The sequence below is a fragment of the Leptopilina heterotoma genome, unplaced genomic scaffold (assembly GCF_015476425.1).
Source record: "Leptopilina heterotoma isolate Lh14 unplaced genomic scaffold, ASM1547642v1 Lhet_55, whole genome shotgun sequence".
Taxonomy (NCBI): domain Eukaryota; kingdom Metazoa; phylum Arthropoda; class Insecta; order Hymenoptera; family Figitidae; genus Leptopilina; species Leptopilina heterotoma.
In genome coordinates this window covers 903655-920960 of record NW_025111119.1, presented here as the reverse complement: position 1 = coordinate 920960, position 17306 = coordinate 903655, and the positions used below count along the sequence as shown (strand labels likewise).

Sequence of the window (17306 nt, the reverse complement as noted above, 5' to 3'; positions counted from 1 at the left end):
GGTTTAGCGTAGCTAATAATTGCGAAAAGAACAATTAGGGACCGGAATTTATGGCCAAGGTAACGTTGAATGCGTGCTCGAGGTACGTCACGCCTCGTCACGAGTAAATGCCCCAACGTTATGCGCAATTATTTCGCGAGCATACCACACTATTTATCCTCACAATAAAACTCAACTTCAGCGGTCGAGGTCGTCCAATAGGAGACCAAGAATTTCAAAAAAAAAAAACTTTTTTCATAAATATATATATAAGTTATTCAATTGATGTAATTACAAAAAAAATGAAAATTCCTCTTAATTCACATATACGAATAAAATTTAAATGACTCTTGAAAAGAGAGTGGAAAGAATATTAAAAACTGGTGGCGATTTGCTACCTTCCTGTTTCTTTTTTATTTTCAGATTTGAATCATCATAACATTTATTTAAGTGTCATTGCGAAATTATAATTAACTGTTATAAAATTTGTGAGTTATCGTAAAAGAAGAAATCTTTTAAGAATCCCAATAAAACAATAAAACTTTTTAGGGCCCTTTTAGCGATATTTTAGTCTTCATTTACTTTTGACGATTTTTTCACTGTTAAATTCCAATTATATGAAGAGTTTTTTTTTATTTTAATGGAAAATAATTAGTAAAAAATACAAAATTAAAGTACGTAGTAAATAAAATGACATAAATTTGCCCCATGCGCAAAAATGGTGTAAAACGTTTTCTCGTGCGCAGAAGATGCGCAATAGATCCTTATTGCTTATTTCGTTGCGCAATGCTGCGCAGTATATCTTTTCTGGTACAGTTCGCAGCGAATATGAAAAATTTCGCTTATTCCTTTAATATAAAGTGAAAAAAAAAATTTATTGACTCACCAAAAAGGTGAGGACTTTATTTTTTGAAGGGGGTTTGAAAAAAAAATTTTTGATTTAATCGAGAATGTTTGCTACACTAATGTGCTTCTTTTCGGTCGTCTTACATGTCTTGTAACAAGCGTTAATAAATGCTACCGTAGGGACTTTTTGAAAGCAGAATGAAGACACGAACAACAGTCCCGAACCGAACGGGGCCCCCAATGATGGGGGTAATACCTACTCTCCTCCCAGCAGGGGGCCTCGCCGCCTTATTTAACACCGGATCTTAATTTAATGCCGCTGGTAGTCCTCAAGACTTATTCGTTTCTTTTAAAAAAAAAATCCCCCGGATACAAACACTCTTTTGTTATTAAGACGTAAACGCCAAATTTATACTCGAAATTCATTTTATTAAATAGTTAATAATTAATAATTAATTTAATTTTTATATTATCATACGATTCTAAATAATTTAAATTATTTCACTTAAATTCTAACCTCAATAATGAACGAATTAAGTACGAAACAATAACATTTTTTAGGGCCCTTTTAGCGATATTTGGTTTTTATATGAAACAAGGTACAGTTTTTTTGATATTTTAATGGAAAATAATTAGTAAAAATAAAAATGAAAGTGTAGTAAATAAAATAACTTGGAACTGTTTATAAATTTGCTCCATGCGCAGAAATTGTGTGGAACGTTTTCTTGTGCGCAGAAGATGCGCAATAGATCCTTATTACTTATTTCGTTGCGCAATACTGCGCACTAACTAGAAAGCTTACTATTGGTGGGAAATATTTCCAATCGCCAATCAGAAATTAGTATTCTAACAACTAATCAAAATTAAAGAAAAAATGTTGATTGACATAACCTAAAAAAATGTAAACAAAAAAAAATTGTGTCGAAGTCTTTGCATAATTATTAATTTATAGTTCAAAAATCCTTATATTATAGACATGAGTCGAAGAGAAAAAAAATTAAACGTAATAGATAAATACAGCAATTTTAACCTACTCGCCATGGTAATAATTCATCTTCCTTTCGAGAGAGATGGATAAAAACCGAAAATTTGTTGAGAGATGAGTGAAAACAGTGAAGAGAGAGATAGAGGGAGAAAAAGGTGAATTGATGCGGGGAGTGAAGAACAACACCGCCTGGGGAGATCTTTCCACACTTCCGCACGGGTCTTTTGTGAGGGCCAAAGTGATTGAGGCCTTATATACTTCGTCAAAATGGAGAGCCCCCCATCAAAAAGTGAATATACCTTAAGGCGATATGCACTGCATGTCAAAAGGAATCGACGCCTCTCTCTCTCTCTCTCTTTTTCTCCCTCTAAAAAAAATGGACCTATATATGATGCGCTCAGTGTATATAATCACCATCTGCGACGATGCAAATAACGGTCGCGGACAAATTACTCACGATTTCGAAAAATGAGTTCGACTTAATGAGTGGTTTCGAAAAAAACCTTACAAAAGAAAAAAAAATCGGGGAAAGAAAAGAATAACTTAGAGACTTTGCAGAGGGAAGAAAAGACTTTTTTTCTACAACATAGACACATAGACATTAATAAAATACACTTATATAGTTGTGTTAGGTTAGTGTGAGGAAGATGGTAATTAAGTTATTATGAAACCTATTTCAGAATTGCGAGAAACGATTATGAATAATGATTTCGTGTTTTCGATCGTAGCGCCACATATTTTTTTGTACATGCACGTTTTCTATCTTTGCTTTTTTTTAATTCATGGTCAATCTAAATAGTCTACTGTTGGTATTCCTAAATTCTTTACTCAAATTTATAATATTCGCGGTTAGATCAAAACATAACCTAAAAATTTACTATTAATGAAGAGGAGAAAAAAAATTCGTTTTGTTATTGACGATATTTTTTTTTTATATTCGAAGGTTAGTGAAAAAAAAATTTTCAAAAAAAAAATCGATGGGAGGGTTTTTACGGCACCTGAATAAGAGCACTATGTAATTAATCGGACGTTCGTTGTCCCTTTAAACGCCGAAGGAATTTTTTCCCTAGCATTGTTTTACATTGTAAAGCCATTCAAAGGCTCAGATCGCAATCCAATGAAATTACATGTTTAAAGGTTCATAAACAATTGCAGATTCCGTTCCTTCTACAATGATTATAAATATATCCGCGGCTTTAAAAAGAGAGGGAAAAAAACCAAAGATTGGACTGAATTATGGCATTTATATCTCTGAATATAGCGCCGCAATATATAGGGACGAAAACTTTTTTGGAATGAATCATGACATATCGTGAGAATCAGGACAGACTTTCAAATGCCAAAGTGAGTCTTAAACACCTTCCAAATTGAAAAAGAGACTTTTATACTCATCCGTATATATACACAAAGACATTGGAACTTAAATATATATATATATATATATGTACATTTATACACATGTAGCAAACATAACTGGGCAAAAAAGGGAGGAAGCGATTCTTCGACGAAAAAAGATTCGGCGAAAATCCAATTAAAATAACCCGCAGCAATGGTCAAAGCCGAAAGAAGTGGTGGCGGACATAACGAATCGACCAAGTTGAAGGAAAGAAAAAGAGGAAAGAGACAAAAGGGCGAATTGTAGAGGTGGAGATATAGAGAAACGCGCGGTTAAGTAAAGGAAACTTCTCGATTCCCAAGATACACACAAAGCACCATTAAAATATCTCTTATTGTTAGCGCATATATAAATATAAGTTTGTGACTATTAGAAAAACTCCCATTCTATTTTATGCGAAAATGCGCGTATACTCCAATTTTAAATCGTATAGAATTTCATTATCAATGTTTTACAAAAATTATCACCGACCTTTGTCTCTCTCTCTTTTATATTCATCTTGTCGTGATTCATTAAAGGCCAACGCACAATTGCTTCGCGAACGTCGTTCGCGAATGTAAAGCGTGAGTTGGAAAAGGATACAAATATATCTCTGTCCTCTTCTAACCCATATATTGCGTTCGCAAACGACATTCGCGAAGTTATTGTGCTTAGGTCTTTATTATCCTCAGTTTATTTTTTCTTAAAAAAAGATTTATTTAGATCAACGGGAAGACAAATTAAACTTTTTTTTAAATTCCTAACCTCAAAATGTGACGCGATATGAAGAAAAGGACCTAAGAAGCAAGAAATTTGCTTTGTTGGTAAATTATTCAAGTATAAAAAAAACATCAACTCAATATTTCTTAGAGGTTAGGACCCTCTGCATTTTTGGAAAATATTCATCATCAAATAATAATACCATTTTTTTCCAATTTTTTGAATTCATAACCTTTGAATTCAATATTTCTTAGAGGTTAGGACCTCTGCATTTTTGGAAAATATTCATCATCAAATAATAATACCATTTTTTTCAAATTTTTTGAATTCATAACCTTTGAATTCAATATTTCTTAGAGGTTAGGACCTCTGCATTTTTGGAAAATATTCATCATCAAATAATAATACCATTTTTTTCAAATTTTTTGAATTCATAACCTTTGAATTCAATATTTCTTAGAGGTTGGGACCTCTGCATTTTTGGAAAATATTCATCATCAAATAATAATACCATTTTTTTCAAATTTTTTGAATTCATAACCTTTGAATTCAATATTTCTTAGAGGTTAGGACCTCTGCATTTTTGGAAAATATTCATCATCAAATAATAATACCATTTTTTCAAATTTTTTGAATTCATAACCTTTGAATTCTGATTATTTACCCCTTTCGTGCCTCCGGAAAATCCATCGATTGAATTTTGTCGAAATTTGTTACTCTGGTTGCTGATTACGAATCTGCAATCAGATTTAAAAAATTCAAAATGGCGGACAATTTTTTGAAAATTGATCAAATTTGCAGAAAATTTATCAATCGGGGATTTTCGGGATCGTTGATTACGAATCTAAAGTCAGATTGAAAAAAAAATTCAAAACAGTAATGCCGAAAACCCTCGAATAATAAGTTTCAAGCGAATTTAAGCAGATTTGAAAAAAATGGCAACTATTTTGAATTTTAAAAATCTAACTTTATAGATTCGTATAATAAGCGACCTCGAAAACCCCTGGGTAAGAATATAAGTTTTAAGCGAATTTGAGGAAATTTTAAATTACAATTTTGAATGAATGTAATTAGAAATTTTAATGAACTTACCCACACAGCATCCAAAATTTTTCTAAAAGTTGAAATTACCTTGACGGCAATGTTCGGAATCTTGAGTTACGATGCTCTTTAAAGTTGAAGTAATTCTTTGAATTTCGACTGTTTTTGAATGTTTGACGCAAAAGTTGACTGAACATTCGCTGAAAAAATTAAAAATTTCAATTATTTTTATAAATAATAAAACTTTTCTCCAAAATTCAATTATTTTCAAAAATTTTAATAAAATTCTTCGCAATAATTCAATTATTTACATAAAATTTTATACAGGGATTCAATTATTTTCATAAATAATAAAATTCTTTTTAGAAATTATATTTAATGAATAATTTTACTCAAATATTTTTAAATTAATTGAATTTTAAAAGACTTGCGTTTACAATTTTCATAAATAATATACATGAACTTTAAAGGTATAGGTTTCAATTTCTATATAAATATTTGAATTGTCGTAGAATTTTTCTGTTAAAAATTGATTTAAAAATTAATTTTAGTTAAAATTTTAGTTTTATGCCTGTTTTCTGTTTTACTTTTTTCATTAATAATTTATCATCTAGTATGAAAATAGTTTTCACAGAAATTATTTTAACTTCTTATCTCTAAATTCTATATAGTTATTTATGAAATTTTATTAATACATCTTCTGCATTCATACCTCTGCGAATTTTGATTATCGATAAAGTTTTTTTACCTTTTAGATATTATTCATCATCTAGTATGAAGATCTATAGTTTAACTGGGTTTAAATGATTCCGACGGAATTTTTTAATTTCAGTTCTTTAATTTCCAATTATGTGTATATCAGAAAATTGGAAATCGAGGGAAATCTCCATTCGTCGAATAATTTTTTTCTTCTAGAAATATTTTCCTTTAATCGCACGATAATATCCTTTTTGGGTGAGATATACCAACAAAACTTGCCTGACAAGGGATCAGATCTTAAAGATAAGAAGGTGGAAGGATATGGGAAGGGAGTGTTGAATCACGTTGGTCAGTATAGACGCTCTATGGACAGGTAACTCTAAAAGCTTCTGCGTGTTAAAATCCTTCGTTCGAGAATAGTAATTTAACGTGTCATTATACCTATCCACCAGGTAATTTACAACTTTTTAGGGAAGAAAAAAAGTTTAGAGAAAAGAAATCCCATTCAAGAATTAAAATCATATGATCTTAATCTTAAATCCCATTCAAGATCTTATGATCATATATATGATTTCTAATAAAAGAAGAAGAATTTTCTTCTTCTAGAAGAAATTCACAAGTCAATAATGATTCCCAGGATTTGGAATTGCAATAAGTTTCGAGGTGGGAAGAGATTTTTGATAAATGGTAAAAAAGTTTCTGATAGCTTGGAAGGTATTTTGATAGGTTAGTTGAGATTGGAGGAGAAGAAGGCAGAAAGGGGCAATTTTCTCTTCTCTTTGACATTGACGAAGTTATCTCCTTCTGCCATAAAGACGATCTACCGTTGTGACGTGATACTTGAGAGAGAAAGAGAGAGAGAGAGAGAAAGAAAAACTGCCCCGCTTCACGGTGCAACTCGTTTACTTGAGAAAATACGACGCTCGCCTTTCTTTTGATACTTCCTTTTTTTCCCCTACTTTTTTTTCCACTTCCGAACGAGTTCTACGTACGTACATATGTAGGTAGATACGTAGGTTGGAGAAGTCAGGTTGTGGTATTCAGTAGCGTAAGCGCGTGTAGTCGTAACACATGGCGCTTATTCACACGTGGAGAAATTGATGCCAAAAAGGTTAAAAAAAAATTTAAAAAAAAATAAAGAAAGAAATGTTTCATTAGATTTTGAAACAGAAATAAAATGATCAGTTTGGATTGCTTCTCGGGGAGTTTTGGGATCTAAGAACGAAGTGAACAGAAAAAACGTAATGGCAAATTCTTGCTCGCTATCTGAATCTACCTCACCATGAGGCATCTTAACCCGAGCTGAGTCCCAAGGGGTATCTTCCGATCGCACGTCCGAAATGTCAGACTCATGACCCCTCTCACTATTTTAAGTTGCGCGGTTTTTAACGCACATCTCCCACGTTTCCATCGTACAATTACGCACCACCCCGGGACCAGTATATATATTTCGAGGGACTCTATTGCAGACCCGGCATAAGACCCCTAACGAGCTGATCTCTATCGGACAGAATGCAGCGCGTGAGTAATTTTTTTTAAAAAACCAAACAAAAACAAGTAACTAATTCGTACCTATCGAGAGAAATGAAAACATTTTGATTTTCGTAAAATAACACGCACTTATCTCCATTATACAAACTGAAGTCTCCGCAAGTTGCGCGATTATTCTGATCATCCTTTAAATTTAAGGTCAATGCACAATCCAAGTCTAAAAGCGTTATGCAATCAGATCTGCGGTGATAATTACAACCAAAAAAGTTGGGGTATGAAAAAAAGAAATATATGTATACATATATCGACGAGTTTAAATATCTAAGAGTGGAATCGCGATTTAGCGCCGCCTCCCTCGCAACCAAGCGGAACGATAAATCGTACAAGACACTCGAATAGGCATACGTTATATATAACATATGCACGGCCGCCGCGCACCAAATACCATTTAAATGCACGTACGTACGTACAACGTAAAAGAAGTTTTTTTTAAAACGTAACTTGAAACATAGACCCATCAACATACATAAATTCGCATTCGCGATATGGTGGGTCCCACAAAACTCTTGCTGTATCATTGCGCATTCGACATAGCGAGAGAGATCCAAGTTCGCGCGCTATAAATACATATAAATATTCCCATAAATCACATTCAATGTACTATATATAACATTACATGCTCACTGACAGTTTTGGAAACCTTATCTCACGTTTTATATATATTATTATTATTCCGTTTGTAAGAGAAGAAAAGTCGCGTTGTCGTCCAAATTAGGAAATATAGAAAAAGAATTGTAAATGTACCATTAGATGCGCTAAGGCCTAAGGGTCCTGGTGTCATGTGAACTAACCATAAACTTTAGAAAATCCCATTAGTAAGAAAATAGATATCTATCCTTTTCTTACTAATGGGATTTTAGTTCACATGCCATCAGGGCCCATCTAGGTAAATTATAACTTTTCGGTAGTAAAAAAAACTGAAGAAAAAATTCTAATAGTAAAAAAAAACAAGAAAAAGTATTGAAACACTTTAATTATGAGAGTGAAATTCAACTAACTAACCTACATTATTAATAACAATAAATATTAATAATTAATTAATTTTACTGCGCTTTTGGTATAATTCTCCAAGGAGTATATATATATAGGATCAAGTTTAAATGTTGCCGCACTGTCAGCGTTTCGCATCTGCGCCTCTCACCTGCTGCTACCGTATGAGATCGTCCTACACAAAACTCGTACAACTCACATTCATCTTCGCTTCGTTCTTAATAAATAATCATTATTATTAGAGTACATATGTGCTTTCACGCGATTTAAGTATGGCGAATCACGTGGAGATTCATTCCTAGTGCGACGAACCGCTGTGACTGCAAGAAAAAAAAATCATTTTTTTTTTGCACCACGCAACATATGGTGACAATGATCTATTACCGTTTCTCTAACGCTACGATAGAGGTGCAAAAAAATTTATTTTTTTTTCATCCGGGTTACTGAACTTTTCAATTCTCGGTTATTATAACTATGGACATGGCAATTTCAAAACTGTTGAAAGTATAAGTATTATTTTTTATATAATTTTAGAGATAGAGAATTTTGGGGAAATTTCCGAATGTCAGCATTCGCAGCGTCATGTCAGTTGCTCTTGAGCATTTGCCAGAGTCGAATCTAAATTATTAGTAATACGAGATTTACATCACTTGGATTATTTCGTCAAAAATATATTAGTTTTTCTCACTTGTAAATTAGAAGGCGATAACAATTTTACTGCATCAATTTCTTATCAATCTGATTTGCTAATATTTCCAGAAATCACTACAAGAAAAAAAGACAATTTAAATAAAAATAAAATCCATAAACAAAAAAAACTATTTATCTATATTTCAAAAAAGGATTATCGATAATTTTTTTTTTCGACTAAAATCTTTCCATAAGATAAGAATCAACGAGATATTATCAGTACAAAAGAGCGCGTGCATAAAATATAATCGATATCGCGACTTTGTTTTTGTGGTGAAAAAAAAAAAAAAAATTAAAGAGAGAAAGAGAAAGATGGGTCGATCGTTAAGTGCATATTTTTCTCGCGTAAAAATATAAATACAGGCGCCTCGCGCGCTCGTGTTAATGCATAACCGGTACTTTAATGCGTCTATGATATGATAATGCAACATTTTCACATTCGATTATATGCATGTGGGTTCATGTATGATAATTTGGCGAAACAAAAGCCACATTGTCGATGGGAACATAAATTGAATCACTACCATCCCCCACCATCGGTGAATCTCTTTTCTCTCCACGCGCACTCGATTTCACTTCAATATTTTCTCCTCCCTCTGCCTCCTTCTATCAACCGACCGTAACGCCCACCGTTAAAGTGACTCTTTCGCTGACTGCGTTCTGCCTACATGACGCTTAAAATCTCTCTTCAATACACTGTTTTTGAAAAAAATAATACTTGTTGTAATTTTATGTTATCAACAATATAAGTGTGTGTGTGTGGGACCCTACAGAGTGTACCGACAATTTTTTAAATCCCCTTTCCCCCCTTTCCTTGTTCATTCATAACGCGTAAGTTATTCTACAAAGGGATTCTTTTATTGTTCATTGGTATGTATAACGTGTAGCAATGTCACGAGATATGGGATGTGAATTCTTTTTTTTTTTTTTTTGCTCCACGATTCGCTCCTCTTTTTTGTCATGTGTCATATTTATGTACATAAAATATGCTAATTTCTGTCATGCGTGCGGTGAAAAAAAATTATTACCAAAGTTTCCTTCTGACCCTGCACTCGAAAAATTGCTTTACAGTTATTTTCATTTTTTACGCACGGAATTTTTTTTATATTTTAAATTTCTTTCTTTTAGAAGTGAAACTGAAAATTAAATATGTTTGCTCTTAGATGCAAAATTAGGGGGAAATTGTTAATACGTTTTTATACAGATCTACAAAAAAAGATTTTCATAGTAGAAGATGAATAATTTTTAAAAATATGAAAAAATGCTGTTAATGCGTTTTTATACAGATCTACAAAAAAAAAGAAAAGATTTTCATAGTAGATGATGAATAATTTTTAAAACTATGAGGAGAATGCTGCTAATGCGTTTTTATACAGATCTACAAAAAAAAAAAAGATTTTCATAGTAGATGATGAATAATTTTTAAAACTATGAGGAAAATGCTGTTAATGCGTTTTTATACAGATCTACAAAAAAAAAGATTTAATAAAAAAATTTCCGGTGATAAAGAAAAATCAGCAGAAATAATTCTCAAGGTTTCAATTCAAATTATTTTCTGGAAATTTTAACTAAAATTCTTCTCTAATTCATTTATTTATATATATTTTTTTTTTTGAGAATGTTCCTGAGAAATTCAATTGTTTTAAAAAAAGTTTACCTGAAACAAAAATATTTCTAAAATTGAACTGAATAATTTTCTAAAAAACTATTTGTTCATCACTAATTTTTTTTCTAATTGTAAATTACTCCATTTATAACTAACATAATTACATCCTTTTGAAAGAAAAACATTTAAAGCCTACTATTTTAGTGTCAAATAATGCAAATATCTTTTTCCCTTACAAATAATTAATGATACGAAGCACACGCAACTTGAGAATCGATTGTATAATTATTAGATCATCAGAACAATAGTCTACATGAGGCTTTTCAGCAGATTAGTTATGTTGTTTTTTTGTAACTGCAATTTTTAATGATATTAGTGTTTGAATAATTTTTGCAGAGAGGACGAAAATTTTACACAAAAAAAATTGTAGGACTAATTAAAAACGTTAAAAAAACTAATTATAAAGAAAGTTCAGTAAACAAAAAAATTAAATGAAAAAAATTTACAAGTTATAGTTTAAAATACATAATTTACAATATGGTGGGGAAAATAAAAAAAATATTCAACTGGTCTCCAAAGGAAATTAGAGTTGCACTATTGCCATCGTTAGTGTTAAAATGTATTTTAGGTTGTGAAATTTTTGAATTTCCTCTACGACATCGTAGACCAATTTTAACATATATTTACACATTGACAATGATTTTATCACTTTCTTATCTTTTTTTCAATTCAGGATATGAAATGTGTAGTATTGATAATCAAATTGTGAAAATAGATCCTCGTACTATGGATTTTATTTATGGTTGTAATCAATTGGGTGGAATTGTTTCTGTGTTTATGACTTTAATGGTGAGCAAGGTAAACGAAAATTTTAGTATTTTATTAAATAATTATTTATAGTTCTAATTTGTAATGGAAAATAAAAGAAACTTGTTCAATATATATAATTATAGGAAGAAGAATTATGTCTGATTAGAATAGAATTATTCAACCGACATCTAGAGGGTTTTCAGTCTGCTAAAATTTATCGAAAATTATTTCATCATTCTATCATTTTAACTACAGCAAACTATTGTTTTTCATTTGCATTGATGTTTTTGCAATCACTGGCAATGGAGGGATTTTCCACTATTTGGGAGGTTTTATTATGCGGGATTTATTATCAATTGCCGATAATGATGCAGATGACTATCGATTTACATTTTGGAATACTTGTCAAGTAGGTGCTGACATTTCTTTTTTTTTTTGTCAATCCTCACCGGATTTAATTAATTAATTTTAATTAATTCAAAAATTATTCATCATCTAGTATATGAAGAAAGTTTTCTCATTTTTATTAATATTCTTAATACTATTTTTTTTACGATTTGTGACCTAAATAAGAATAAAAATATTATTCAGATCAATTGGATATTCTTTTAAGCAACTCAACAATAATCTAATATGGGTAAATAGATTCTCTTCCTTGCGTAATGAATTTCATGTGAAGCGTCAAAGTAGAAGTACATTTGATCTGGTACAACTAGTAAAGTATGTAGAACATTAATTGCATTTAAATATTTCATTTTCTTTAAATGTTTAAGTTTTTCTTTTAACGTAAGAATAACAATATTATACATTTGTTAATTTCTTTCCTTTTTAGATTACAGTATATGGAACTATCAAATATTGCACAAAGAATAACTAGCATATACAAGGTTCAAATTTTTATTTCGTTAATAGTAAATTTCCTATCAGAAATAGTTGCATTTTATGCAATGACCATAACATATATTCAAAAGGAAAAAACTTTAGAACTTACTGTTAATTATTACCAGCAAGAAAGTTTAATTTTGATTGCATTTTTCTCAAAAATAATGTACATCAGTAACTCATGTTACAATGTTACTTTAGAGGTAAAAGAAATGTTTTATAATTATTTCAAACTTTTTAAAATATTTTTAATATACATTATCTTTGCTAATTAAAAAGCATTTTTGAAACAAAGAGAAAATTTAATATTTTTAATAATAAAAACAGGCTGGTAAAACTAAGGAGCATCTTCTTTATTTAGTAAAAGATGTAAATTTGAACTCTGAGGTAAAATATTTTCTAAAAAAAAGAAATATTAATTATATTTTATATTATAGTAAAAAATTTCGATTATTGCAGATTAATGAATTTATTCAACAAATGGAACAATTTCCCGTTGTATTTTCAATTTGTGGATATCAATTAAGTCATCACATGATAACATGTGTGAGTGTAGATATATTTAAAATTAAATGTATTAACAATGTTAAAATTAAAAAATTTTAAATTCCTTGTAATAATGATTCAAACTTTCAGTTTATATTAGCAATTGCGGATATATTGACATTTGTATTGCAACTGTACCCCGTGAAACCATTGGATCCACAAGAATAGGATAAATAAAGGATATAGTTCAAAATATGATAAGAGCGTACTTTTCTCTTTGAATTTTAATTTTATAAACAGTCCCTCAAGTTAAATTTTGTTTTTTTCATTTCATTAAAAAAAGATAAATCCAAATTCATAATGAACTCGATTCATTGTTAACTAGCCTTAATGCTATTCATTCTCTTCTAGTAGAAGTAACTCTATTAACAGTTCGATAAGTTCATGCCTAACATGATTGTAAATTTTGTTGTCTCTTTAATTTATGGGAGTTTTACTTATCACTGTGAAATAAGTATGTAATAAAATAAATACTATGTTTATATTAATTTCAATAAAGATTGTTTAAATAAAGAATAAAATTCAATATTTTTGTAAGGTTAAGCCTAACCTTACAAAAATTTACATATTTTTATAATTGTTCTTTTGCTGCCTAAAATTACTTTACTATTCAGTGAATAAAAAAAATTACTTCTAAAAATAAACACAATAATATAAAAGAGATTTAACAAGTAGAAAAAAATTAGTTATGAATAAAGCAGTTATAACAGTTCTAAATTTATTGAAAAATGGTATTATTATTTGATGATGAATAATTATTGAAAGCGTGATGACACATGAGAAAAAAATTGTAAGTAGTATTTTAGTAGTTTACTAATTTTTTCTAATTTTTTTTAAAATTTTAATTTGTTTAATTTAGGTTAAACTTGACATATTTTTTAACCGACAGATCGAAATATTGGTCAAATTTGACCTATATTTTGACGTAGGGAAACTAATAAGGTTGCTTTTTTAACGTAAAGGTTAAAAAAAATCAGATTTAACCTAAATTTTGACCAGTAGGTTACAAATAGGTCAAAATTGACCTAAATTATTATTATTATTATTAATTTTTTAAATAATAATAATAATTCTTAAAGAACAAAATAAAACAGAAACTTAGTGAAAGATGAAATTTTTTCTGAAATATAATTAACTATCTTTTCATAACTACATGTAATAGTAATTTAGAATTACTCTCATTAGATATCATAATTATATCCTTTTAAAAGGAAAACACTTAAAACTTTTTATTGCATATGAGTGCAAACATTTATTTAAATTAGTCACGATATATAACACGCAACTTAAGAATCGATTTTATCTATAATTATATAGATATAATACGAATAATTCATTATATGAGTTGTCAATTAAAATTTTCTTTAAACAAACTTTTATTCTTTGTAATAATTTATTTTAAAATTTTCAATTTCTTGTAAGCAAATAAATAAATTTAAAGTGAAAAATTCATTTGAAATCAGTATTGTCAATAGAGGAGAAAATTAGTGACATGTCTGACGTATAAGAAAAATTTAATTCTTTAAATATTTTCAATGTAATGTCATTTTGAAGGGTTTTAAAAAAGGATATATGCGAAATTTAAAATAGCAATAAAATACAATTGCCCGTGTAAAATTTGTTGAATTAAAGATCGAGTAAATGTTTGGATTTGTATAAGAGAAAAACAGAGAGAGAAAGAGAAGAAAAGATCACGTTGAAATAGCACAGAGCGTGTGCGGGACACACAAGTAACGATAGAGACTCGTTGAGAATTTACGATCCAAAGGCCCATGGGTCTTTGCTAATCCGCGAAATTATATTTCAACTTTACTCGCGTACCGTGAGTATAAAAGCCGTCGTATTTTTCGCGATTAGTCCTCTTTCGTACGACTGATGCTAAGTTATGTATTTCCGGCGGACATCGAATCGAGTCAATCCACACAATTTTAGTCCCCTTTCCAATTTTTTTTTATTCAGGACGATTACACCTTTAGGATTATCTCCCACCCCCCTTTTTCTTTTTTTCTTGCTTAAACTACAATTGTTACTGCGCCTAGATATAAAAAATATTATAAGCATCCCGTGTGGAAAAGTGAGGTGGGCCCACGGTGGGTCCCAGGTGGGCTTCCCAGGTTCTAGGTGGGTCCCAGCAGGGATGGCCCAGGTGGGCGATTCCTTGGCTTGTAACGGTGAATCCAGCCACAGCCCACCTAGGAAAAATCCAGCTGGGGCTCATAGATTTAGTTTTCATTCAAATTAATGAATAAATTGTTTATTAATAACAAATAAGTCGAATTATAAATAAATAACGTTATTATTTAACGATTTTTACTTTTTTTAATGAAATTGTGACCAAAAGCAAATTCATAAATAATGTTAGCATATATGTGGGAATTAATATATATCCTTTCATTTATAAATTAAAAATTTATAAAAAAATTAGAAATTTGTTAATTAAATTATTAAACGGTATATATAATCACTAAATGGCATACTTATACGAATACAATGCAGAAAAATCGGAATAAACGCAAACCTAAGAAACAAATAAAATTTAACGCACGCGGGGATTGAACCTACGACCTACGGACTACTAGACTAACGCCCTAACCACTATACTACGGAGACTAACTACTGAACACCGACGTTTTATTGTCAGTGACTTGTTGATCTGCTGAAATGATTTAATAAAGCACTTACTGACACGAATACACCGTAACAAATAAATAGTTTAATAATAATAATAACAATATTATTAATGTAATAATAAACGATAAATATTCTTAAAATAATATTTATATTATTATGAAAAAAATATATCAATACATTTTTATTAAAAATGTGTTTTTTATTGTTTACAATCATTATAAACATTAATTTGTTGGTCTAAAAAAAAAAATTTTTTTTAGTTGTTTGGACTTAGAAATTTTTACTAATTAATTATGTGGACATTACATAAAAAAAATATTGTGAATACATTTTTGTTAAAAACACGTTTTTTCTTAATCTAAGTCATTATAAACATTAATTTTTTGTTGAAAAAAAAATTTTTAGGTTTGGACTTAGAAATTTTTGCTTATATAATTATTGATGTGGGTCCTCAAAAACTGGGAAGCCCAGGTAGGGCCCAGCTCACGCCCACTTATAATATTATTTCGCCTGACCGGAACCCACCGTGAGTGGGTCAATAGACAAACTCTAAAATGCTTCCGTAAAATGTTAACATGTTTGTCAATTGTCAATTCATGTACGAAGATGACCATAATTACATCAAAGTTTTATTATTAAATATTAAAGAAAAACTAAACTATTTAATAATTTTCACTCTAAACGATTTTTGTTATTATATATAATAAATTTTACTAATGTTATATTGCAGTCGTTATTGTTTAAATAAATAATTGTTGTTAATTAGTAACTCCTGACACTAGCTTCCAGAAAGATGCAGTTTTTTTCTAATGTTGCGATTAACTAATTCGAACCACATGAAATAAAAATAATTTAAGGTTTTAACAATTCAAAAATTGTTTAAACAAATGATTGTTGTTATTTACTAATTTTTGACACAAAGCACCTAAAAAATGCAGTTTCTTTTTAATTTTACATTTAACTAATCTGAAAAGTATGAAATAACAGTATTTTATGATTTAAACAGTTCAGAAATTGTTTAAACAAATAATTGTTATTATTTATTAACTTTTGATACAAACAATCCAGAAACTTGCAGTTTCTTTCTAATTTTACAATTACTACTACTCTGATTAACTAATTGCAAAATAAGAAAAAAACTTCATTTTTCTAGATGCTATGTGTCAAGAGATAGTAAATAACAACAATTATTTGTTTAAACATTTGATAAATTGTTAAAATTAAAATCATAAAACATCCGAATGATTTACTATTTACATTAGTTAATTGCAAAATTAGGAAAAAACTGCAAGTTTTTAAGTTATGTGTATCAAAAGTTAATAAAGAACAACAATAATTTGTTTAAACAATTTCTGAATTGTTAAAACCATAAATTGTCTTTATTTTATGTCGTTCGTATTACTTAATTGCAAAATTAGGAAAAAAATTGCAAGTTTCTAAGTTATGTGTATCAAAAGTTAATAAATAACAACAATCATTTGTTTAAACAATTATTAAAATGTATTAAAAACCGTTATACCTTGATGAGTTAATTATTAAATAAATAAATAAATTCAGCTGGAACAACTTTAAAATTTCGGTAAAACTAAATGTCTGTTAGTGTAGTACAATAAAAGTTTATAATTATTGACAATAATAAATTGTTTAAAATAATAATGATTATTATTATTATGAATTAATTGTAGAATGATTTATTGTGAATAGTTATATTTAATTTTCAGACTTTTTCTATTATAATGTTAATATTTTTATGAAAATGGGAAGCCCAGGTGGGGCCCAGCTGGCTCCCAGTTTTTAACTGGGCTAACTTGGGCAGATTTCCACACGGGATCTCTATCAATATATTAAAATTGTTATTATGAAAATTTACTTTTCGCATTGATTTTTAATTTTATTATCATTTGAATTCATTTACATTATTTATTCTTATTTAAATATTCTTTATTTAGATGGAA

The 17306-nt window shown here is 29.4% G+C and overlaps 2 protein-coding genes across 2 annotated transcripts in view; both read left to right on the top strand.

Annotated features, from left to right (window-relative positions):
* The window catches only part of LOC122508712 (protein Wnt-7b-like), a 63681-nt gene that overhangs the window by 6024 nt on the left and 40351 nt on the right, over nt 1-17306 (top strand). The gene's annotated exons all lie outside the window — the stretch shown is intronic.
* LOC122508714 lies at nt 12158-12953 on the top strand. The gene is made up of 4 exons (XM_043622227.1): nt 12158-12377; nt 12502-12561; nt 12634-12720; nt 12811-12953. The coding sequence occupies exons 1-4, from the start codon at nt 12240-12242 to the stop codon at nt 12886-12888; spliced, it is 363 nt and encodes a 120-aa protein (XP_043478162.1). The 5' UTR covers nt 12158-12239; the 3' UTR covers nt 12889-12953.